Source organism: Falco punctatus (assembly GCF_963210335.1).
Source record: "Falco punctatus genome assembly, chromosome: 1".
Classification (NCBI taxonomy): domain Eukaryota; kingdom Metazoa; phylum Chordata; class Aves; order Falconiformes; family Falconidae; genus Falco; species Falco punctatus.
Window position 1 is genome coordinate 78,426,971 of NC_137580.1, and position 24,439 is coordinate 78,451,409.

At 38.9% G+C, this 24,439-nt stretch overlaps 1 protein-coding gene across 1 annotated transcript; it reads left to right on the top strand.

Moving 5' to 3' along the window:
* Window positions 1–163: 163 nt before the first annotated feature.
* On the top strand, window positions 164–24,322 carry TDO2 (tryptophan 2,3-dioxygenase; the record flags this gene model as incomplete). The annotated part of the gene is made up of 12 exons (XM_080373796.1): window positions 164–366; window positions 12,083–12,245; window positions 13,390–13,480; window positions 14,317–14,387; window positions 16,120–16,247; window positions 17,907–18,093; window positions 19,715–19,822; window positions 20,750–20,861; window positions 20,977–21,034; window positions 21,565–21,644; window positions 22,300–22,390; window positions 23,608–24,322. The coding sequence occupies 12 exons, from the start codon at window positions 164–166 to the stop codon at window positions 23,759–23,761; spliced, it is 1,446 nt and encodes a 481-aa protein (XP_080229922.1). The 3' UTR covers window positions 23,762–24,322.
* Window positions 24,323–24,439: the final 117 nt, after the last annotated feature.

A 24,439-nucleotide genomic window follows, 5' to 3' on the forward strand; every position in this document is an offset into this window, starting at 1 on the left:
AGACAACAATAATTAGGATCTGAAAATGTATTACTTAGATCAGTGTTTAACAGCAACTAAATGCTTCCCCAGTTCTGTTTTTTAACCAACAAATAGATGTAACAGTGTGGCATGCATGGTAGGAAGAAAATCACCCCTTTAGAAGGCTGATTTACTTGGGGCTATGACAGTTGGACAAAGCAGCAAAGGGATGTTAAGATCATCTGCTGAAGCTATTGTGACCACAGCAGCGCTCTGGGATGTTGCCGTGGTCTCTGCCCAGTTGCTAATGAAATCCCAGATGGTGCTGGATTTCAGACCATTTCTGAAGGGGGAGAAATTTGTCGTGTTCTTTAAAGATCTGTGGAAGAACTTTGATCAATACTGGTATGATTTACTGTGACCCCTTTTTATCATCAAGGAGTTTTCTGCTGGAAAACCCAAAGTTTCGCTCCTAGCTCTAGTGACTGTTGGATCCCATCGCAAAGCTGTTCAGCCCTGTGTGCTTTTTTGCAGCCTGCTGGAGTGAGTGGGTTCCTGGTGTTGCTGTAGGCTGCTCTCCCACCAGCGCGTGTGCAGTGGAACAAGCACTTTGCCTGCTCCCCGCATAACACCGGAGCAAAGTACACTCCTAGCGCATCTGCACCAGCTGCCCGTAGGCTCCAAGGAGAGACCACAAGCAGGTCAGACCCTTTTCTCCAGGGAAAATGCTGTGTGTGTTTACTCCTCCTATACACGCTGTGCTAGGGAAAAGAATGATAGCATAGAAGGCCATTGCTATCAAAAAAGACTAGTTAGCTTAATCAGCAGAAGTGTAACTTAAAATCTATGCAAATAAGTAGCCAAACTGTATTTGAGCTCTTCTGCATAGCTACTACAGTAAGTATACATGATGTTTTATCTGATTGCGAACGTTTTGCTGTTAATGCACAAGATTATCTAATATCATACTGCTGCTTTCATGGCCATCTTTCACCAGAGGAATTAGCACTATTAGGTGAGTGTCTTTAAGAATCCTTATTCTATTTGCAGATTCCACAAAAATGCTATAATTAAAAAAAAAAAAAATAGAAAGAAAAAAGATTAACTATGCTACATAGGGTCAGGTGGTATATTTCTGGTGTGAAATTTCTCACGTGGTAGATTGGAAAATGGTATGAAACTTGTAAGTCGGGACCCACCATGTATTTTGGGATTTTGTCTGTTTATGAGGAACAGGTATATTCCAGTGACATACAATTAATGATAGAATGGTTATTCCAGGTCTCAGTTAACAAATAGTAAAATAATACACCACAATAATGGGCTGGTGTGGGATTACAAATAATTAACCCTTCATCCTATGCTGTGCAAAACTTAGGCTGTGTGTATCTGGACTAAGGCTGTGTAACCAGCACAGCTGAACTAGCTGTAAGTGAATTAGGGTATCCAAGATGCTGCTAGATAGACAGTAAGGTCCTGCAAGACCTTAGCGTGTTAGACAATAAAGTCTCGAGAACACTATGTTTGTTTAGTAGCAATACAAAGTACATTTAATGTAGGCACTACAATAAAAAATATTTTTGTCAAAATGTGAATAATACCAATATTTATAGAAGTTCCAAAGAGTAGAAGATGGATAAGTAAAAAAGCAAGGAGGTAACTAAATGAGAGGAATCCATGTCCAGGAGCAAACCACTTGTCTGGAGCCAAATACAGAACACACAGGAGCTCGTAAGGTAGCTCATATGTTCAGGGTGGGCTTTGCCTCAGGGAACACTGATTCCTGGAGAAGCCCAGAGAACAGTCATGATCAGTCAGGTACACCTGATTTTCCAGTTATTAAAGAAGAAATTACTTCCCTGCATGTATAACCAGGGATATATTGCTAGGGACATACTATTATAAGCTTATGTAAAAACATCAGAAAGTCACACTATCGTTAATGTTAACACTGTAAATTGAATTTAAAGGGGTTTGAACTTCAATCAGCAGGTAAGTGGTCATGATCTCTAACTACTTGTATAGGGAACTGGTAGATAATAGTATTAGGCTCCTTTAATCTAGTGGGGAAAAAGATGTAACAGGACACAGTGGGAAGAACTGGAAGCTAAGCTCTTGCATAGCAGAAATAAGGTACAAAGGTACAACATTTTTATTTTTGTATTCCCAATGTTTAATTGTGATTGGATTTTCATTAGTGAACATATTAAGAAGGAATAGCTTTTTAAAAAATAGCTCATCTTCAGCCAGAGCTCTAACCTGAAAAGAATTATTTCAGGAAGGTTATATGTGACGTCTGTGCAGTGGTTAGTTAATCTAGACAGATTTGTGATTTCCTCTTTGCCTTAATCTAAAAACCATTAATGTATGGTATCATTCAGACAATTAATTACCTAGTAAAAACTGTGTTAGCTTTATTCTAAATGCACAAAGGACCAATAGCTAGAGAATTTTCCTCACTTCTTAAGTCACTCTACGATTTTTGTTTACAAGCTTTACTCACCTCTCCCTTCTTTGTATTTGAAATGTACAGTACTGCTCTTTTTGGACAAGGTTTCAAGAGAAAGGAGACAGATTTTCTCTTTTTGGTTGTCAGTCCTGAAAAAAACCTATCAAAATGTAACAAAACTCTTGGTAAAGCACTCTAATATGTTTAGCCACATACCTTTAGCATCTGATTGAATGAATCTCCCAAGCTGGTCCATGAGGCTCTGCTTATTTCAGAAAGGAAGAAGTGGGTAACAAGCTGCCTTATCACTGTGATCATTGCTAGGTAATGGCTTTTATAGAAAACTAAATGGGAGGTGATACTTGATGACACATTTAATTGATGGGCAATTTACCTGCCAGGGTTGCTATGTTTTGTCTTTTAAATAACATGGTCTGCAACATAAAAGAGATTATTTTTATGGCAGGATCAAATGTACATATTTATATACATTTCAAGTACATACTATGCTAGTAATAGTACAAATGCAGGCTTATCTTGTGTGTTGCATCACGTTGTAAATTTCTTTCATTTTTTTTCCTTTTATTTTAGAAAGACCAATTATCTTCATTAACGTACTGCTCTGTTCAGAACTGAACAGATTATCTTTAAGTAGTTAAGAAGCCCTCCCTGCTCTGTCGGGTAATAAATGTCTGCCACTAGGTTCCCACCAGCAGCAGGATGCAGTTCATCCACACTTGGAATAGCTGTCTTCATAATTATTTCCAGATTTCATGTTCTTGTGGGCTTTAGCAAAAATGAGCTGTTATTCCTGAGAACTAAGCCTGTGGGCGTGGTTAAAAATGCATGCAGGGTCAATCCTGCCAGTAGCTATGAAAAAGGAGAGAGACTGCTTTTGTGTTACATGTGTGGTATGATCTTGTTTCAAACTTGTTTCAAGGAAAGAACCAAGCACCTAATAAAAGGCAATAAAAATAGTAGAAGATTCAGACCTGGGATGTGCTTGATTAATGCTTTAGGAAAAAAAATAATAAAAAACCCCACTTCACATTCCCTCTCTGATCTGCTTCTTTCATTCACTCTCTTGGCAACGGTCCAGCTGATGGCCCACAGTGTTCTTGGGTTATCAGGTGTGTTAGCTTGGCCCCTCAGTACCTCACTGTAGTTGTTTTCTGGCCGTGATGTTAGTGCTACGAGCAGCAAGGTAAAGCACTGAACTCCATTTAATCATGCCTGTGTGACAAGCAGAAAATTTCCGTATTCACTTTTGCCACACAGATGAGGCTCTCAGCCAGGGCAAGCTTTGCACAGCACTTGCATTCACTCAAGCAATGAAGGATTTAACAGTAATCTGGTTTGCAACATCTGTATATAACATCCACACCTAAGATCAGTCCTATTAATGCAAACCACTCCCATTCACAGGATGCAGACAATTCCTCTGGCTTGAGTTGCTGGAGTTCTTAAAGCAAATTATGTTGGTCTTTTATACTGCTATATGCTTACAACGAAGTACAAACTGTAAGTTGCTCTCTACACAGCAAATATGATTCATCTTACTGTATTTTTGTTTTTTTTTAAATTATGTGAATTGCAATCTTACAAAAAAAAATATGTTTATCTAATACTTTAGACAAACATGGCGTGTGTTCTCTGGTTGGGTTTTACAGAAGGAATTAGTTTTTAAAATTTTCTTTCTTTTATGGTTGTTTGACATTAATTCTTAAGCAAACACTAGGGGGCGAAGACCAACCACTTTGTAACCGTCTTTCCCAAACGGCTTGCACAAAGAGCTTTCAGACTATAACTGGTCACAGGAGTTTGATTGCTCTGCTTACTCCTTGCAGTGGGAATCTGGTTATCTAAAGAGCACATTCCCTAATACTTAATGCAATAAATGTTTGGAAAGCCAACCGATGACAGAGGTGGTCACAATTTCTTGTATTCGTACATACTGTAAATTTTCTACTCAAAATGTTATTTGAAGTCAATCCTCAGTGCTATTCAGTTCTTCTTTTATGATGCTAAATTTAAAAAAAAATAAATAAAAATGCTGCAGCCAGCATAACTACATAGCTGTTTGCTGAGCAAAATAGATAATGTGTTTCTGATAAAGTTATTCCTGTACAGCCTAGTTGCAGCAAAATGTCCTGTAGGCATTCTTACGGGCTGTTGGGAGAAAGTACACACACACACACAAATACGTATTCAGTGCATACTTAGCTTTCATTGGACAGGTTTTTTTTCTTTTCAGAAAATGTTAAAGTCTTTCCAACTTCTGTTTCATTTCATGGGGCTCTGTAAGCGCTTTATCAATATTAATACTTCTAATAATGTTTTGCTTAGCTGTCTTTCCTAATGGAAGCATCTCAAATACCATCTCCTTTTAAGACAGAGCAAGTGACACATTTGCTAATATAGCAGACTGCAAATATTTATACTCAATTCATTAAAAAAATATTAGCAAAAAAGGAAAAACAGAGCAGAAAAAAAAGAAGTGATCACTGTCTGGACTGTTACAATGCATTGTTATTGCCAGTTCATGGCAAATGCTGGGATATGTGGAAAATGGTAACTAATTGTATATGCAAGCATTTGTCTTGCTCCTTTCTTCAAAGCAGGTATGCCAGTGGATCCAGCAGTGGGGGAAGGAGCTTGGGGGCGAACTGCAGAAGAAGGAGCTCAAAGAGCGTTTGAGAACTCATTAGGTCTGTCTCTGCTTTGAGGAAGAATCAGGTATGACTGGAGAAATTAAAAGCTCTTATCAATGTTTTCTAGCATTCTACAGATACTAGAGATTGGTTTATTTTTTCCCTGATGTCTGTGTTATCCCGCCATAATTTAAATGGGTTACTCCTTTTCCCATCCTCTTGTACATGGAAAATGGCTTATTGCTCTTCCCTTTGAAGGAAAGGTATTTATCACTTTTCCCCCACAACCTTCTTTTAGTTTTACAGGTCAAGTATAATTCTTTCCATCTCTCTTAAGGGACCATATTTTCTGCATCAAACATTCGTTCTTGCCATTCTCTTCTGAGCCCTTTCCAAGGGCTCTTCCATCTTTCTTGGTGCCCAGGCCATAACACAGCAAATTCTTTCTGATGCTGGTTGGAAAGGAGAGTTTCCATGCCGTGTAGAATGTTTCAGTTTAAAATCTCCAATATAAAATCTGTTCTTTTCACAGTTTTGCCTTTTGTTGCTTAACATGTTATTTTTGAATAACTGAAACATACAGATAATTTGTAAAGAATTTCTTCCTTGCTAGTTTGGTTATCACAGCTGAAGTTCAGAAGTACTATTCTTTGCATCAGTAAAGCTGCACATTATTTACTCCAGTGCATTAAGATAATTATGAATTCTAGCCACTCTCTGCCAGCATGCTGTTATACCACCCACGCTGTTCTCATTTGTCATTTAAGAAGTGTACAACCTAATCCATCGCCCAAGCCATTAATGATAATACAGAATAGCATCAGATAAGCAAACTGTTGTTAGCGTTTGTCCCGAACTAGCCCTGTGCACATGTTAACCAGCTGTACCACAGAGTGAACAGCACCACGAATTGAGGCATAGAAGCTTCTGGCTCCAGAGTTTGACTTCACTGTACCTGACCGGTAAACAGGGTTCAGGTGTTTAGGAGGAAACACAACACCTTCCTACGCTGAGGAATTGCACCTCGCAGTATGTGGCTGCAAGGCATGAAAAGAGGACAGGTTTGCCTTAGGAAAACTCCATGGCATGTATTGAAGAGATGTTGTTTTTCCGAAGTTTTTAATTTTGGCTGATATGGATACATTTCATTGATGAAAGAAGAAAGTTTTGGCAATAACAGTGAAAGGACATTTTCTCTGTACTTGGAAAATGATTATCAGTCAGAACATAAGGAAGACAAATTGTTCCTCTGTGACAACTCAAAGAGCAGGCTGCTTCATCGTCAGAATACAGCTCGCAGGCAACCTGTGAAAGCACAATCAGCTGTATATTTAGAAAATAGAGGTGTAGGAGGAGCTGGTGGTAATCGAAGAAGAGTTCCTCTTTAAGCAAAGCTTGGGGCAGGAGATTTGTTAATCGCCTTGACAGGGTCAGATACTGGGAAATGTGAAAGAAAAGAAATTTGGCTGCATTCTGCTGAGCCAGAAATGATGGAAAGCAGGGAGGGGATTGTGCTGGGACATGTGAAACAAATGGAAGTTAAAGGTATGCTGAGAAGTGACGACACAGTTCTTTGTGTTTAAGAGTAGAACAAATACAATATGCAAAAAAAAAAATAATCCTTGCATCACTATCTCTTCTTTTTGTTTGTAGTCTGCAAGACCTTGAGCTCTGTTCCTCCCCCAGGTGCAAATGTCTGATTGGATTATTAATATTGCATCAACTTTAAGCTTGTTTGTTTTAGCCTTGAGTCACTAAATTTTATTCTTCTTAAAACAAACTGGTAATTTCAGATGCTAGTTAAATAATGAGTCCAGTTTTGAAAATCACGAAACACTGATTTGAACAAGGGACATGTTTTGGTGCTGAATTTATCTTCCCCTCTTCACCTTCCTTTTGTGTCTTTATTCACCTGTCTATCTCTTGCTTATTATTAAATTGACTGGGAAGGGATTTTTGTTCATTGCTTGCGTAGCAGCGGCACAGTGAGATTCTGTCTTAGGTTACTGGGTGCTTCACCTGAGCTGTCTGAGTTACACATTGTCAACAAAAACCTACCAATAGCTGCTGTACTGCATTTCACTATTATAGTTGGGGGTTTGTTGTCCAAGAGAAAAATTCTTTCACCACTCTAATTTTACGGAACTAACAATGCTTGCATCTAGACATCGAAAAAATATTCACGTTTTTAATACTTCATCTCTAAAAGTTCACAACAGGATCTGAAAAAGTGCAGAAAAGGGTGACTGGGACTGTATAGTACAGTAAGATCCGTACTGTGTATAAACCATGACTTAGTACCAAACAGAATTACTCGATTACTTGGCAAGAAATTTGAAACTAGCACAGGGAAGCACTCATCCTTGCTGCAGGTTGTGGATTCACAGAACAAGTACTAAATGCAAGGACACAGGTATCTTAGGAAGTCCTGGACTATCAACATTCAAAAGTTACACAGATATACTGGGGAAATTATCTCACTGTAAGCTTCCTTTTCAGTTTTTTGGGGTTTAGGTTTCTTTTTAAATGTTTGATTGTTTTGTTTTAATAACTCTTCCCAAGACATCTGCTACTTTGTGGGAGAAACTCTCCAGCATGGCATGATTACATGGATCTTTTATACAACTCGCTGCAGCCACTGTTATATAGGTAGAAGCCACCTGTGCTGGAAAACTAGTCTGTAATTCTGGGACGTGTTGGGAAGCTTCAAGCGTCACTTGTTTGTGGCCAGAAGGTCTCCAATCTCTTTGTTCAAGTTAATGAACATTGGAAAAACAAATTGATCTGTGATGATTTTGTAATCAGTATGAGGGTTTGAGCAGAAGAATGGGTGACACTGTCCAAACCATTCATGTGTGCATTTTTTCTTTTCCATAAGTGATTTAATGTAGGATATCTTGAGATTCAGCTTGGGTGAACAGGTCACTTGTAATTTAGTAGGAGAGAAGACTCTTGTTGGGTTCATGACAATACATAGGAGGTCATTCTTACTTAGCCTGTTCTCATCATATTAATATTTTAGACCCACACGGTAAGAACATGCAAGATCTTGGCTCCAGCTCTGTCTACGAAATACGCTACAGGCTACCTCTGCTTTACACTCATCCTCCCCTTGGCCAGGCTAGAGGGAGTCTCCTCTTTGCCCATGTGAATCATTCTCAGCCCAGCTAAGTTCAGTTGGTCTCTGCTCTGCAGCCCTGTTGTGGCTGAGATGAGCAAAGCTGCCCCAGGCACCCCATGTCCACATGGGGAAGGGAAAGTGAACAGAAAGGGGACGAAGGTGGATTAAGAAGGATGCTTAACAATTCCTGTGCTTGGTCATGAAGGCCCTGACAGCTCGTCATGATGGGCACAATGTGCAGTTCTGGGAAGCTGTGGGGTTTTTTTCTACTGTGTTTAACTGTTTGTTTTTGTATTCAGCCCAGTCTTGAAACAGAACATTCTCACTGTCTGCTGAAGGTTAGAGTCCTCTGATATGTTTCTGGGACGAACAGAATTCTATCTGACTTTCATGCTTTAAAAGTAAATAAACAAATAACTAAATAAAAGCTCAAGGTCGCACACACAGTTTGTTTTCACATGGCCTTGCTCAGTTATCCACAGCATGAACAGCAAGTTGTGTGTGTGGTTACATCTGCTTCTACGTGGTTCTGAGGGTTCAGCATGAAAAAGGCAAATGATGGTGCATTCTGAGAAAGAAGTAATACCATCAGTTAAAGTTAAGCTTACGTTTTGCTTTCGGTTATAGTCACATGGAAGACCTTTTTTTCATCAAGACTAATTTATGATTAAGCTACTGTAAAGAGATGGCACCGTAGCTGTAAAATCTCTGTCACACCATAAAGGGCCTGATACTCAGACCACTCAAAGAAAAATCAGGTCCCTACAGTGAGCCCCAAATCTGAGCAGCATGGCACATGCATGTTTATTTCTAAGGGTGTCCACAGCCACACCAGGGTTTAAGGCTCTGAGCTGACCCAAACCTGAGGGCTCTTTTAATCCATGCTAACATCTACGCTGCCAACAGACAATTTCATAATCAGTAGTACAAGTCACATTTTAAAATCTTTTCCAGTACCAAGGTCATTACACAGCTGTGGTTCCTTACTGATGTCAGACAAAGCTAGCCAGTAAGAGGAATGAATACTAGTTCTGTACTGGCTACTGGTTTTATTTCAAGGGTTTTTAAGTCCTCATTAAGACGTTTTTATCCAGTGATCTTGGATAGTTTGAGGTCTGTTGTAGTTGGAATGGTTAGAAAGCAGAACTCAGCTACTGTGAGATTAAATTTCCTTCAATGAATCGTTGCAAGGATGATATTATCCATAATATTACCCGGTTTTTCAGGAAATGGTCAGTCTACAGATCCTGCCCAAGGGTGGGCTTGAAACAAACTGCTTGTGTTTCTTTTTTCCAATGTATTTGTAGCTTTTTGAAGATTTGGAGGATCATGGTTTTGAATCCTTTCATGTGTATCACAAGGTTCTTGGTTGCTAGTGAAACACAAGAGGAACTGATGGAAAGGCAGATATTAATGATAAAGGACTTGGAGACACTTGGGAATGTTCTCCCAACAGGAAAGTCCTGGGGGCAGCCAAGCTTTCTAAATGCACCAGCACAGGAGGGTTTAACAGAGAAAGTGAACGTGGTGACCAAGCAAGAGTGATGACTAGTGGAAATGTTTAATTTGGATTTTCAAGTTTCACAAGTGTTACTAGGCTGGTGGGTTTTAGGATGGAAGTTCTTTTGAACCAATCGGCTATGAGGTCTCTAAACAGAGAGTTTGAATATGTTTGAAATAATCGAAATAACTTTCTAAATCATTGTAGTCTGGCTGATTTATTTGATTGACTGAAACTTGTCTGTTGCTGAATCCTAAGGGGAGTTTGTAGAGTGCTTCATTCAGGTAGTAACCTCAGCTGGATTTGAGTTCGGTAACCCTGGACCGATTAAGGGTAATATTACTTCCCAAATAGGGAGTTAATGTTTTAAGCAGAGTTTGAAAGGGCTCTGATACTTCAAAGTCCTTTGCCTGCTGGGTAGGCAATGTAAAGGTTGCAAGTCAGAGATCACTGCTCTGGAAGGTTATTCTTCTCTGTGTCCCACAGAAGAAACTAAAACTGCAGAAGAAAACAGATTGACTTCTTTGGTGAGGTTGAGAATACAATAATTTTCAGTTGTCCATATTTTTACTGGGTTCACGTTCTTCCTTTGCTTGTGCCATAAGAAAAGGTAACAGTTTGATTTCACTGTGGAGTCTCAGACTGGATGTTTCAGGTGAAGGTGTATAGAAAAGCCAAGATAAACCTTCCTTGTCCGTGCCTTTGAAATCTACGCATGCGAGAGATTATTACATTTGTAAATAAACTGTTCAAGTGCAAATGGGATGGTGAAAAACAAAATTTTCAACGTTTGTTTAATTTATATGTGCCAGTGCACAGTCTTCGCTTTCATCTCTTCTTGCCTGCATCCCAAGCAGATGTATAGCTGCGTGTGGTGAAAGGATTATTTTCCTCTGTCAGGTTTCACGCTGTGAAGGAAGAGCACCTTGACCTTGCTTGATGGGTTGCCTCAGTGGAGTCCTACTTTCTTGTGTCTCAGCTTAGTTTTAAGCTAATATTTGTATAGCCTGACATACGGCATCTGGCTGAGCAGGTACACATCCCATCACCCATGCACTGCATATGCATTTTTTATGAGCCAGCTACACTGAAGTGACTACAGCAGCTGAAACCACCACACAGACACCACTAAGTCTTGCAGAAAGCAAATGGCCGAGGGTCACAGGGGCCCTGTAGTTTTGTTTGCAGTAAAACTGAGAGCATTCACCTTTTTTTTTTCAGAAAAGGCTGGCAGGCAGGAAAGAAATGCACACTAGTTACATGTTACTTCATAGTGTGTTAAGGTGACGATTAAGTAGAATTGAGTAACATTTGTCAACAAATGAGAGTGAAACTTTTGCATGAAGAAATAAAATTAAGAAATTGTCATGAATTAAACCACTGGAAAAACAGCATGAGGTACATGATTATTTTTAGTTCTTTTATTTAATCTCTGTGCATTTTTTGAAAGTATGTGTATTACTTCAAATCTCTTACAAGACTTATTCAGCCTGCCATAGAAGTATGTTCTCCTTCCCTTCCCCTTCCCTTTTCCATGTTTCATTCTTGAAAAAATTAAACGTACCTTGATATCTTTATATAAGGGTCTGCAAGTTAAAAACCTACTTTAACAATTCCTGAATTTATTAAATATTGCCTTTTTCCTCACACACAGACCTCTCACTGACTCACCCCTTACACCAGCTTTGGTCTCCAAAGAAGCAACTGGTAGAAATCTTGCAGTAAAAACCACAAAAAACTTTGCTATAGGACAAAGCAAGTATGCCAGCTATTTGTCTTGACTGATTTTCGTATTTGACTGATTGAAAAAACAAACAAACAAACAACCCAAACCTGGAGAGCCAGCAGGACATGAACTTACTGACCTTTGTGATACAACAGTTTCTGTACTTATTGAATCACGGGGATGGGCTGAGGGCTGGGGAGGGGGACCTGGGGGCTGGCCTGGGCAGTGAGGTAAGGTTACATATAGGCGGCTGCAGCAGGTTTGAGAACACCAACGGAGCATATTCCCTGGCGGGCAGCTCGGCGAGCGTGGGTCCTGGCATCATGAGCGAGTGCCCCTTTGCGGGGAACAATTATCTGTGAGTTCCTCATCTCTGTGCTTTGCTTCGTAATGTCAGTTCAAATGATATCATGTTAAATGTAAAATACAAATTCTTAGAGAAGAATTAACGATTCTCAACAAATAGTTGTAGCTATTGCTGAAGGAAAAGGGGTTGTACCAAGGACTTGTCTGAGCTCTTGTTATGTCATGACCTTGATGTAATGCTACCAGCCATTACTGGGACGAGGTATTTCAGGTGTACAGTTTTTCTCCAAAGCCCACATTAGTGCCTCGGTTTTCTCAAAACAAAGTATCATTGGAGTTGTAGATGCATCTGTTAGAAAAAAGGCAGGTATAGTCACAGTTCTTTAATTAAACGGTTTATATGTTTCCTTATTTTTTTTCTTAGATTTAATTTTAACAAGCTATCTTTGGAAGACGAAAAAGATGATAAATCACAAGAAGGGATAAATAAAGCCAGCAAAGGTGGACTTGTCTATGGAGACTACCTACAAGTAAGTTTCAGTGAGGATTTCATGTTTACTGCCCTGATCACTCGTAAGCCTTGAGCCAGGAGCTGGGACTGACGCCCCGCAGCCAGCCAGCCTAAGCTGCTCCCCTCTGAACTCCCCACGTGTGGTCACGGGCACAGATGCCTGTCCCAGCTGGGATGGTGCAGGTGGATGTGGGATGGCTTCTCAAACCGCAGGGAAGCTGGGCATTTTGAGGGTTTTGGTAGGGAATCATTCATACGGGTAAACTTAAACTGTGGGGTGGTGCACGGCAAAAGGCTTTCTTTGGTCTGACAATCACCACTTGGCAATTTCTCCAGGTCAGCAGGCTATGTGAATTATTACTATTAATTATTGCATGAAAGCCCAGAATATTTGGCTGGAAAGATATGTTGCAGAAATCTAGGGGGATGGATGATGACTGGGACACACACACACACACAAAAGAACTCCCAAACAAAAAACTGCAACAGCTAGAAGTAATTAAGAAATGAGTAAAAATAAAATGCCCTAAGTAATAAAAGAATCCAGACTTTTTTTTTTTTTTTTTTTTTTTTTGGTGATGGCAAGAACTGAAGTGAGTGGAATTACTCTGTGCTTGTGAACAGCAGACTGACTTGTTGACATACTATGTGGAATCTTGCAAAAGTTTCTTTTAAAACAACTATGATTAGATTGTAAATTTGACTCAATAAAAAAATCAGTAATGCCAGAACTAACTAGTACAGCCTCAAATCAGAGCTCTTGTGCAGATGTGATTACGCGACTACACAGAATTTTACTATAAGTCCACTTCCATGGATTACATCAGTATAGATGTAAGAACTAGAAACATGCTGGATATTTTATTTTATCTTTTAAAAAATAATTAAAGAGACCCTTAAAATGGTTTCCCAAACTTTATTATTTGAGGTATATTTACATGTTCGATTTTGGGAAAGATTTTTTTTTCGTTGAAATAAAAAGTAAAAGTGACACCTGAGATCATTTAGTCTAACTTCTCATACAACCTGAAATATGAAACATACATATATATATATTTATTTATTAAAATATTTTCCTTAAATATTAGCTCTACACAATAGGACTACCATTATTAATATCAGAATTGAGAGCTTTATAGAACAGTCTTATCTTTATTTTTAAGCTGAACAAAATATTGAATGCTCAGGAACTTCAGAGTGAGAAGAGAGGAAACAAAATCCATGACGAGCACCTTTTCATTGTGACACATCAAGGTAAGCAGTCGGGAGTTTGGGGTGGCTGAGCAGCATTTTTCCCAAAGGGAGTTATTCAGTGCTGAACCATGCAGTACACGATTTGTTTTGATTTTAGACATATTCGCTACAATTGCTCTGTCTTTCATCTGCATTTATATTCGTATATATCCCTATATAATTTGTAAGTCTGTAATCAACTGTATGCTTATGAAGCCATAAGTATAACCTTTGTATTTGTTAAGCCAAGATTCAGATGGTTCTGTTTCTAGGGAAATTAAGGTGGAAAAATTCATTCCCCTCTGAGTAACAGGCTGCTACGCAGTTTATTGTGGCAAATTTTGTGCATTGGCTTGTGCCTTCTCTGAAACTAAAATTCAATTTTAACCATCCAGAGCCTGTCTAGAAGCCAGCATACTGGTTGGGTCCTTCCTAACTGCTGATACTCGTGTGTTTTGCGGGCTCTGGCCTGATGATATTTTCCTGTTACTGACAGGGAAAGATTTTAAGCAGCTCTAGAGCTAGCTCTTATTGGAGTATCAGATCCAAATTTTCTCTTTCCTCTTTTCTTTTGTAATGAATATTCTGTACATCAGATATCTGATGTAAAAAAACATGCTTTAAAAAATTCTGTCAGCGCTCTCGATATGCTAGATTATTTCATGTAATGGTTTAGGTACAGGGCAGCATACTATAACAGGCAATACATTTGTGTATCAGCATCTATTTGTACACCAGCAGTGTAAATGTAGGCTATTCGTTTCAATTCAAAATGTAAGAAGTTTACCTCTTCCATGCTACGAAGAATAAACAAAGCAATGTTGAAGTTACTGCTAACAGTGCCTTTCATGTTGTAGCTTATGAACTTTGGTTTAAGCAGATTCTGTGGGAACTGGACTCTGTGCGGGGGATCTTTCAGAATGGCCACGTAAGTTAAAAGCAAATATTAATCTTGGGAAAATGCAGCCCTCTCTTTCTTTTGCCTCCTGCCTTCCAGCCTGATAAATATTTGAGTTTACTCTTTTTTAAAAAAAACACCATAAAAAAAATCCACAATAAAATTTGGCTGAGTGGCTCTTATACCCTGATAGTACAGACATTTGATCGGCAAAATCTTATTTCTTCCTGAAAGCTGCCTTTTCTGTAGATCACTCTCCAAGGTGGATTTCAGTGGCCAAAATGCTCTCATATTCTGCTCGTACTGGATAAATACAGAAACGTAACTTGGGAGTGTTCTGCAAAAAAAGCATGCTCAGAGGCAAAACTGAAAACCAGAGGGCTCACAGGCATTTTTATGTTGAAAAGGCACTTCTGCCTTTGCTTAGTTTTTTTTTTGAAGTCTACATATTATGTCTTTCCATCCAGTATCTGCTATATGAAAGGAAAACACTTTTTGGTAGTTGCGTTTCATTATATCCAACAGAAAAGCGATAATCAAAATCACAGTGTACAGTTGTCTAAGAATTTCTGAAACTGACAAATATAAGAGGAATATTTTGAACATCTCTAAACATCTGTCCAAAGCTAAACGCACCTCAAAAATAGAGACAAAGGAAAATTCCTGACTTGATATGACAGCCACAGAAAAAGGCTGACTGTGTGTAGTTTGAGAAATACCTCAAATAACATCGTGAGCATGTGTATATGAAGAAAATTTGAAACTAAACCACACTGAAAGAAGGAACCTTTTTATCATAATGTCCAGTGAAAATGTCCTCAGTGGTCCTCCACATTCATAATTTTGTTGGCTTTTTAGTTGAACATTATTATTGAATAATAACTGATCCAAATCCGTTCTTAAGTAGAATAATTTTTCATTATTTATTTTTGTGAAAAGAGAAACTTTGCTTATAATCAGAATTTGAAATGTCAATGTAAAGGTTAAGTATAGAGCCAGGCGATTAAGGAAATGGTTACCATCTTTCATTTTTGTAGTTTGATATTTTCAGGTTACATGTCCAGGTCTTAGACAGAAGTTTCAACCAATTTAAACTAATAGGAATTTTAGCAGACTCCTCTGCAGGCAAAGTGTTCAGCTTAGCCAGAAGGCAGTTCCTGTGTCTTCCATTTAATATTTTCTATTTCCCACCAGATGCAGTCTTCTCTGTTTTCCTCTGCTTGCTAACGCACATCTCTGATGAACATCTTTTGAAATATGGTCTCCTGATGTACTTCTCAATACTCCGCCTCTCAAATTTTAAGTTCTTTCCAAGCCTTATGACTTGTTCCTTCACAATAATAGAAATGGTTATAGAAGTGATTAAAATAGAAAGCACAGTATAATTATCTGATGGCATATATACCATTAAAATCATGTTGCGATCATCGGAAATGATCATGATCTAAATAATTTTAGTTTAGAGTTTAATTTCTTGTGGTGATTTCTATTTCAGTCAAAAATGTAGGAAAGAAAAAAAAATCTATATATTAGGCCTAGTTGTAATGTATCATCAGAGAAAACCAGATTTCTGTCTTTGAAAATTATAGTTTCAGTTTTCAGTTAAAACCAGGGCTCTCTATTCAGTGTGAGATTCTGCTGCTATGCTTTTCATGTGGAAAGGACTTGGGAATGTGTACGACAGTGAAAAGACCCCAAATAAATAAGTAGGATATAAAAAGAACACCATTCTGTCTGGTTATGGTCTTTATTTTTTCTACAGGTAAGAGATGAGAGGAACATGCTGAAGGTTATTACTCGAATGAACAGAATTTCAATGATTCTGAAATTACTTGTGGAACAATTCTCAGTTTTGGAAACAATGACTGCATTGGATTTCTTTGATTTCAGGTAAAAACTCACTCTTCCTCCACAGGAATCCACAGGCTGGTATTCCCAGCCTTAGACCTGACTGTGGGTTTTTTACACGTGCTGGCTGGTTGTAGCACATGCAGCACTCGGCAAGGTGAGAGTGTGCCTTAGCGAGGCACCAGTGACATTGCAGCATGAGGGTCAGCTACGGCAAGGTGAGCGTGAGTGCCAGCCCAGCGTGCTCTGCAATGAAGTACAAGTTAATTGTTGGTGTTTGTGTGTGCTGCGGCTGAATGGTTTCAGAGCAAAAAGGTGAAACGATAGAAACAATATAGAAATGGCTCACGGTTCTGTTAACAATTTACTTGAAACTGCGCGGTAGCAGCCGTGTGCTGTGGCAAATCGTACAGCGCCTGGGTGAGAGAAGCGTGCTCCCCGTAGGCTGTGGGGCAGGTGTTTCAGCGCGCTGGGTTTGCACAGTGTTTCCCTGCTCCGGGTTCTCAGTGGCTTTGCAGTGCTGCAGGCTTCGCGGGCCTGAAGGAAGCACCGCCACCTCCTCTTCTCTCCCCAACAACCTCTGCTCTGCAGCAGCTGCCCAGCGTATTGCTGGGCTGGATGGTCGGTACCTCTTCTGCCTTCTGCCCAGGCTTTTCTTGGGATCCCTTGGCTTGGCTCGCTTCTCCCATGGCATTTCTATTTCTTCCCTCACTCCAGCTAGGATCTTCCACTACACTACCATGCGTGACAGCTTCATCCACCGTCTGCCTTCCTTTTCTTGTTCTGCTTGTGTCACTCATCTGACTCCTGACCTCAGTGCCATCCAGCATCCCATCCACTTCTGCACTGTTTTAGTACCCTTTCCTTTCTGTCTTTGAATGTTCCCTAACTATAAGGCATGTGAAACTACAATTTTGCTTCTCTTGGAAGTTTGAAACATCTGTATTATCTAGCGTTATGCTACAGCAGGGGAAATCCACTGGGCAGTCATCTGTTTTGATGCATTCTTGCTTCTGCTTTTCAACTACTGCCATTTGATAAGCAAAGATAAGATCAAATCAATGATCTGTTTCTGCCAAATCTTATATTTGCAATTCAAAGTGCATTACAATTATCTAGTGAAGTGCCATTTCAAATTACTTTTATTAATATTTTTTTCAGTGTGGTCACACCATTTAACTCTGAAGAACTCTATTAACAAATCCCACAAACGAAACCCACTAAATATTTTTCTGAGCATTATTCCACTGTGTACATAGCAATTATTCTGTATAACAAGTCTATTTAAAACCCATTCATTGGCACTTTAATGGCATGGAAATATTTGTAATAACTGTTTGGGGTGAAGCTGCTTATTCTGTCTGGAAAGGAAATGATAATTCAGTAATGTTTCCTCCTGTACATCACACATGCAAAGCTGCCTTTTTAAAACACAGTACAAAAATAAGTGTGTGTATACATCTGTGTATACACAAGCAATATATAGCTGGAAAATTAGAGTATGTTATACATACATTGTAGTTGCATTAGAATCACTTGGGTATTTTCTTTTCTTAGCTGCAATCATATAAAAAATGATCAGATAGCTATTTGATATTCTTCAAATATGAAATATGTATTATTTTATTTTGTTGAGAACCAGAGAATGTCATCATTGTAAAATAATATCCTGCACTTTCCTATCTTTTCTTCTGCCCCAAGATACTACCTAAGCCCAGCTTCGGGTTTTCAGAGCCTGCAGTTTCGCATGCTGGAGAACAAAATTGGTGTTCCCCAAAGTCTGAGAGTGCCCTATAACAGAAGGCATTATCGTGATAACTTCAAGGGACAGGATTATGAACTACTGCTGAAATCAGAGCAAGAACCAACGCTATTGCAACTTGTGGAGGTAACAGTGTTTATCTTAGACCTTGCTTCGTTTTCCCCCAGCTCCCCGGAATGTCCTTCACTGGTGTCAGTGACAAACTGTTCCTCCTTGAGAGATGCAAGCATGCTGGCAATTTCTCAGTCAATTGCGTTTTGGATTCTTACCAAACTTTATATGAAAGAGTTAGTCATCAGTAAACTGACTAATTTTTCACAGCATTTCCTCTTGTCTAGGAAAGTCTGACTGTTAAAACTAGTAAACTGCATTGTGGAAGTATGAGCTAAGTATATAAATGTACTGTTTCATTTGCATTGTTTTCCATGACCACAAACCCATTTTAAAAGAAAACTTTAACAATATTTCCACTGTTAATGATGGCTATCAGAAAGGTTAAAAAAAAAAGAAAAGGAAAAATGACAACCCAAAATGGAAAAGATGTTTAACAAATGTTTCATTACCACTTACTGTCGCGACGGAGGGAAGACACAGTCACTCAATATGAGTGATCAGCAGACTTCCTTTATTGTCTCTTACAGTCACCTTTTATGCCTTCCTATAATTAGCTCATACATATTACAAAAGTTAAGCTCATTATTGGTTAGTTGCCTAAATACCAAGTCCACCCGTTTCTCTTCTGTAGTTATCCGTTCCCACCTGCAACATTCTTTTCCCACCGAAATCTTCCTGTTATTGTGTAACAAAAACAGCCAAAGACAGTGTATTTTGCTTTACTTCAGATAAGCTGAGAGCGATGTGCATTTTTGTCCAGCCAGCTGGACTATGTCTATGAGACCTTTTTTCAGCTAGCCAGTTATCCACAACTTACCTTGATTTAATGACTTTGCCTCATAATTATGAATGACTCAGTAATTTCTCTAACTCCCTTGCCATGTTCATATGCAAAATTAATGGAACTTTCTAAAGAATAATGGATTATAAACCTCAGTAAAAGCATCCACTCCTATTAGCCCTATCCGTTTGTCTAATGACATCTGATACAGTATATGTAAGACATTTCTCTAGGTTTTCAACATTCATTAGAACTTCATGCTCTTGTATCTTTCAGATGAGAAGGAGCTAAATTAAGTGATCTCCAAAGGGAGTTTGCCATAACGATACCTAGTATTTTTCCCTACTAATTTCATTCCCATTATTACAAAGAAATGAAAGAGAAAGCTTTGCTAACTGCCAAGTAAATTTGTCTTGTACCATCACATATTGTGGTGGAAGGGCATGACAGACTGCTTGATCAGTATTCAGCCTGTTTGACAGGATAAAACCCAGTTTCATAATGGTTCTGTATCTTCCTTCTGAGATTTATCTGTACAGTTATCCTATATATGTGGATTAAGAGTGTTTTCCTGTATCTGCAAGGGAGCTGGTTTTAAAGATAACTCAGAATGTGACAGCTTTTGTCTTCCAACACTGGTCGTTTAGCCTGGAACCTGTGGCTGTGTTTGCACAGCACTGTTACACAGGTATAAATCATCTATGCGGATGTGCTTACGCCAACAATAAGCACCTCTGCAGGATATGAAACTAGAACAACTGTAGCAGTTTAATTCATGTTGCTGTAACTAGTAATTCTACAGTAATGCGGTTGCATTGTTAATGTTTGAACACATCATTATTATTATTAAAGGCATGGCTGGAAAGAACTCCAGGACTCGATGCAGAAGGATTTGATTTCTGGGGACAATTTGAAGTGAATGTTTTAAAAGGTCTAGAAGAGGAATTTGCCTTGGTGCAGGTATATAATGTACTCTTGATCTATCTATAAACAGTGACAGCTGCCAAAACGACATCCTGACATAAATTTGACTTTTGGCCCACACAGGTTCTAACTTGTTCTACTTAATCTTCAGCAGCCTCTGTCTGCAAAAAGCAGAAAAAAATTGCAGTTTTCATGAAATCTGAATAAGTTTCTAATTTGACATCTAAGATGGTTTAAAGCATGTGAGATACATGGATGATTTTGAATGCAGAAGGGAAGGGACAGTATCAATGGAAGGGTTGAAACTGATTTTACTGAAACTACAACTTTAGCTGTAGTTAGTACTTGCATCTACAGTTCAGAGTAAACACAAAGCTTGGGCCCCTGAGCTGTGAGTATGCAGTGTCTAACTATAAAGAACCCAGTTCTATTTAAGTGTGTGGCAATTTGCTGCTATATGATCATTTGAATTACACTGGCAAATAAGCACAAGAAAATCCCCAAATATTCTAAGACCTATAGTTTTAAGTACATTTTAAATGGAAAAAACCCCATAATGTAAGAATTAATCTATTTCCTGAGAACACCTGTTTACAACTTTCTAACTTACATAAACTTTTTTTATTTACAAGGATGTCTTCTTTTTGCCTTGAAAAAAAAATAATCAGACTTCAAACAAATGAAGATTAAGTGTTTTTAAGGCCTCTAGATCAAAAGAGAAGTGATAAGCTGCCAGTTTGCTTGAGCATTCGTTCATCTGAATTGTGTTGACAGCTACTTAATTGTACATTTTGTGGTAGTGTTTTTTAAAGGACTTGTCTATCTTGTTTGAAAATACAGTTCTTACATTTACGATGTAAATATAGAGAGTATTATCATGAAAATAAGTTACATCATGGGTCATTCAAGTGCTCAGTTTTCCCTATTGAATTCTAAAACCCGTTTTTGTTTGAAATATCAAAGGCCAAACCAGAATCAGAAGAAAAAGATGATGACTTATCTGAACTCCAAAAGCAGAAAGATGTATTACTTTCGTTATTTGATGAAAAACGCCATGAACACCTGCTTAGTAAAGGTAGATTGAATGAATGTATGTCACTATGCACTTTTTATCTGATATATACAATCACACAATAGCATTAAATTTGCAGAAGAATCAGTAACAAACTAAGGACACTTGTGTTTTGCAGGAGAAAGACGACTGTCTTACAAAGCACTGAAGGGTGCCTTAATGATCTACTTCTACAGGTAATGCTAGAAGGTGTATCTTTAACGCTGACTGTCAGCAGGAGTGGTGGAGGTTAAGGACTGCAGCACAGGTTGATTTAGGTTGGAACAGGACTTGGAAAGTATTTGTGTCCAGCCCTCCACAAACCCCCAGACCAGTTAGATCCAACTTGAAGGTCAGACTGGGCTGCTGAGGGCTGCGTCCAGTTGAGTTTTGAGCATCTTCAAGGGTGGAGGTTACGTGGCCTCCCTGAGCAGCCAGTGTGTGTCTGACCAGCTGCTGCTTCTCAGGTTGTAACTAGTAAATGCCTTGATCGAACTGTTCTACAGAGTGTCCTAGAAAGATTTAAAATATTTATCCAAGTATGAGGGAAAAGGCACAGAACAGGTCTCACACGGCAGAGACGTCTGTTAGAATTCTGTCTACTGACGCTTCAATACCAATTTAGGAAAAATATACATTAAGTCACCATTATGCACTGGTGTAGCAGTAGTTTGAAAAACACCACATCTCATAAGAGGTCTCATTCTCTTTTCTTTCATTTTCCAAGGGAGGAGCCTCGTTTCCAGGTTCCCTTTCAGCTTCTTACCTCCCTTATGGATATAGATGTTCTCATGACCAAATGGAGATGTAAGTTCCACTTTCTGACTGTGACATTCTCTCTTTTAGATGCAAGTAAATCGTTCTGTTTCACACTCCTTTAGACAAGGTACACCCAGAGTTTTAGAACTGAGCTCCTGAGTTCGTCCTTTAGCAATGACTTTTTTTTGTTTGTACTTCAGCCAAGAGGAAAGATCAACAGCTCCTTCAGTGATCATTAGATACACAGGTACAGCTATTACTTCCATGACATGATATAAGTTAGGTGAACAATTTTATTTAAAGGACAGGTATATATTTTCCAGCGTCTCCCAAAATGCCATCATGACATCTCTTCAAATGCAAACACTCCTTCTGCTCCTTCCCTATATAGACATTCATAAATGAATGTATTCTGTATTAACAGAGCATAATAATGTATAAGCGTTAGCGTATTCATTCTGTAGCAACAATTGTTTTATATTAGTTGACTGAAGAGTGGGTTTTTTTCATTTTGAAGTATGTTTCCTGCATTTAGCTCAGAGTGCTGCATTGATGAAGACCCAGTAGTTCTGTCTCTCTGTAAAGACCTCTGTATGATCATATTTACTGAAAACTAGTATTTCAGTGATGCACCTTGATGTGACCCTTTGGTTGTACCTTGACACCGAACTTATGCCCCGATTTTCCTCCCTGTATGACTTAGATAACCATGTCTGCATGGTGCACAGAATGATTGGCAGCAAGGCTGGCACCGGAGGCTCGTCAGGCTACCACTATTTGCGTTCAACGGTGAGGTAAGGACAACTTGTTTCCCCCACTGCCTGCAATAAGGCGGTTCACAGAGACCCTAATGCTAAGAGACAGATTTCATGCCACTCGCTGAAGGCCTGAGGGGCTGTTGTTTCTCTTTGGGGACTCTGGCATTTCCTCCTGGATGCTGTACGTGTATTTATTGGGTTGACATATGTAAATTCCAAACCTTCTAGGGCAAACAGAACTCCTTTTGATTGCTCGCGCAAAGTGCCACATATAATTCTCCGTCAAGAGGTCCAGGTGTCACTGTAATGGCAATAACATTAATCCTGCATTCTTTAGTTTGCATGCAAGCGAGCCCAAGTTAATGAGGTGATACAGGCTGGAAGCGAGTCCCGTCTGCTGCGCAGCTGTGACAGTTTTTTTATTCCTTAGCAGGACCTCTAATCATACAACCTAAGGTGCTTCAGTTTAGGATTGAATATATTCTTAAAGCTGGTAGTAATTAATACCCTCAAGCTGTGCAGACAACAATCAGAAACGTGTTTTCTTCTGTTGGATGAAGCAGAAAAGGAACTTAAAAGGGGTGGTTGGGGGCTCAGCACCAAACTCTTTGAACAGGTAGAACTTTTTATACAAAATGTGAGGACTCAGCTAGACAGTTCAAGCCTTTGAACTGCAACTATGTCCTGACAGTCCTGAACCACATTGTATCAAAAAGCACAAGGATACTTTGAGCACCTTCTCCTAAGAGAACCTTCTTTGAAGTTTGTTTTCAGACAGAAACCATGGATAGCTGGTGACTGCCACATGCGGCTGTGGGCAACAATTCCCATCACAACCATTATTAACAGAGGGTGGAATAGAAAGCAGACGGTTAGATTCAATTTGAAGATTAAATGTTCGCTGTCTTTTTCAGCGAGCCTTCTCACTCTTCCTTAATTTCAGGTTGACATTCTTCCTAGGTAAATTCTATTTTGTATCTACCACAAGAGTGGAGGTCTAGAGACTACAGCCTACATACTCTGCATTTTCAGAACAATGTGACTGTAGCAACTGTATTTCCTTTTTAAGTCATAACCTGCTATGCCCTAGGAACAGTCAGGATTGGATTCTTACTCCAGAACGGTCAGGAGGAGGGTTGGTGCAGGAACCTTATTAAATAAGTAAAAAAAGATGGAATGATTCCTGAGGATTTTGAAATTATGGCCTTCTATGCCAGTATCACCGTATTAATTGTCCTGATTGTCTTTTTCAGTGACAGATACAAAGTGTTTGTGGATTTGTTCAATCTTTCAACTTTTCTAGTTCCAAGACACTGGATACCAAAGATGAACCCAACCATTCATAAATTCCTTTACACAGCAGAATACTGCGACAGCTCCTATTTTAGCAGCGACGACTCTGACTAGCCTGCCTTTTGAGGCTGGTTGCTTCAGAACTTTCACCTCAACTGGTGCCATCCCTCAAATACAACAGCTATTCTCACTGAGTGTGGGTGTGTAAATACATATTTATGTATGAAAGCTATGTGAATAGTATGATCCGCTTGTGGAAGAAACTTAATTGTTTGTAGAAAAAATAATCTGTATTGAGTTAGCCTATATTAAAACTAAAATTATACCCCAATTCAAGTCTTAGTTGGCTTCGTAAAACCTACAGAGAGAGAGGGAGCAAATTACACAGAACTACCACAATCATGTCTTATTTGTACATATTTATCTATTTGTTTGTTTGTCTAATGGTTATTATTAATTTCCCTCTAGTTGAGCATGTAATTAGCCTCATCACCTGTAGAAGACTATTAGTTTCTGAGCTCTAGTGGCATTTCGAAAGGAATTCTGGGTTAAGAGTTTCAAAAGTGAGATTTAAAAAATTAAGTCTTGATTCTATAAAAACCCAAGCATCTTGAACTTCTACACCCATCAAGAACTATGTTATTGTCTATGTGTTACATATGATAACATGTAACATATTTCCTCCCTTCCATAGAAATGTATCTGCTGTTCTTAACATTAAGTACTCACTTTGCACTTCAAATAAAGCAGTATTAAAGCTCATCTTTTGTTAAGTTGTCTTCTAACACAAGC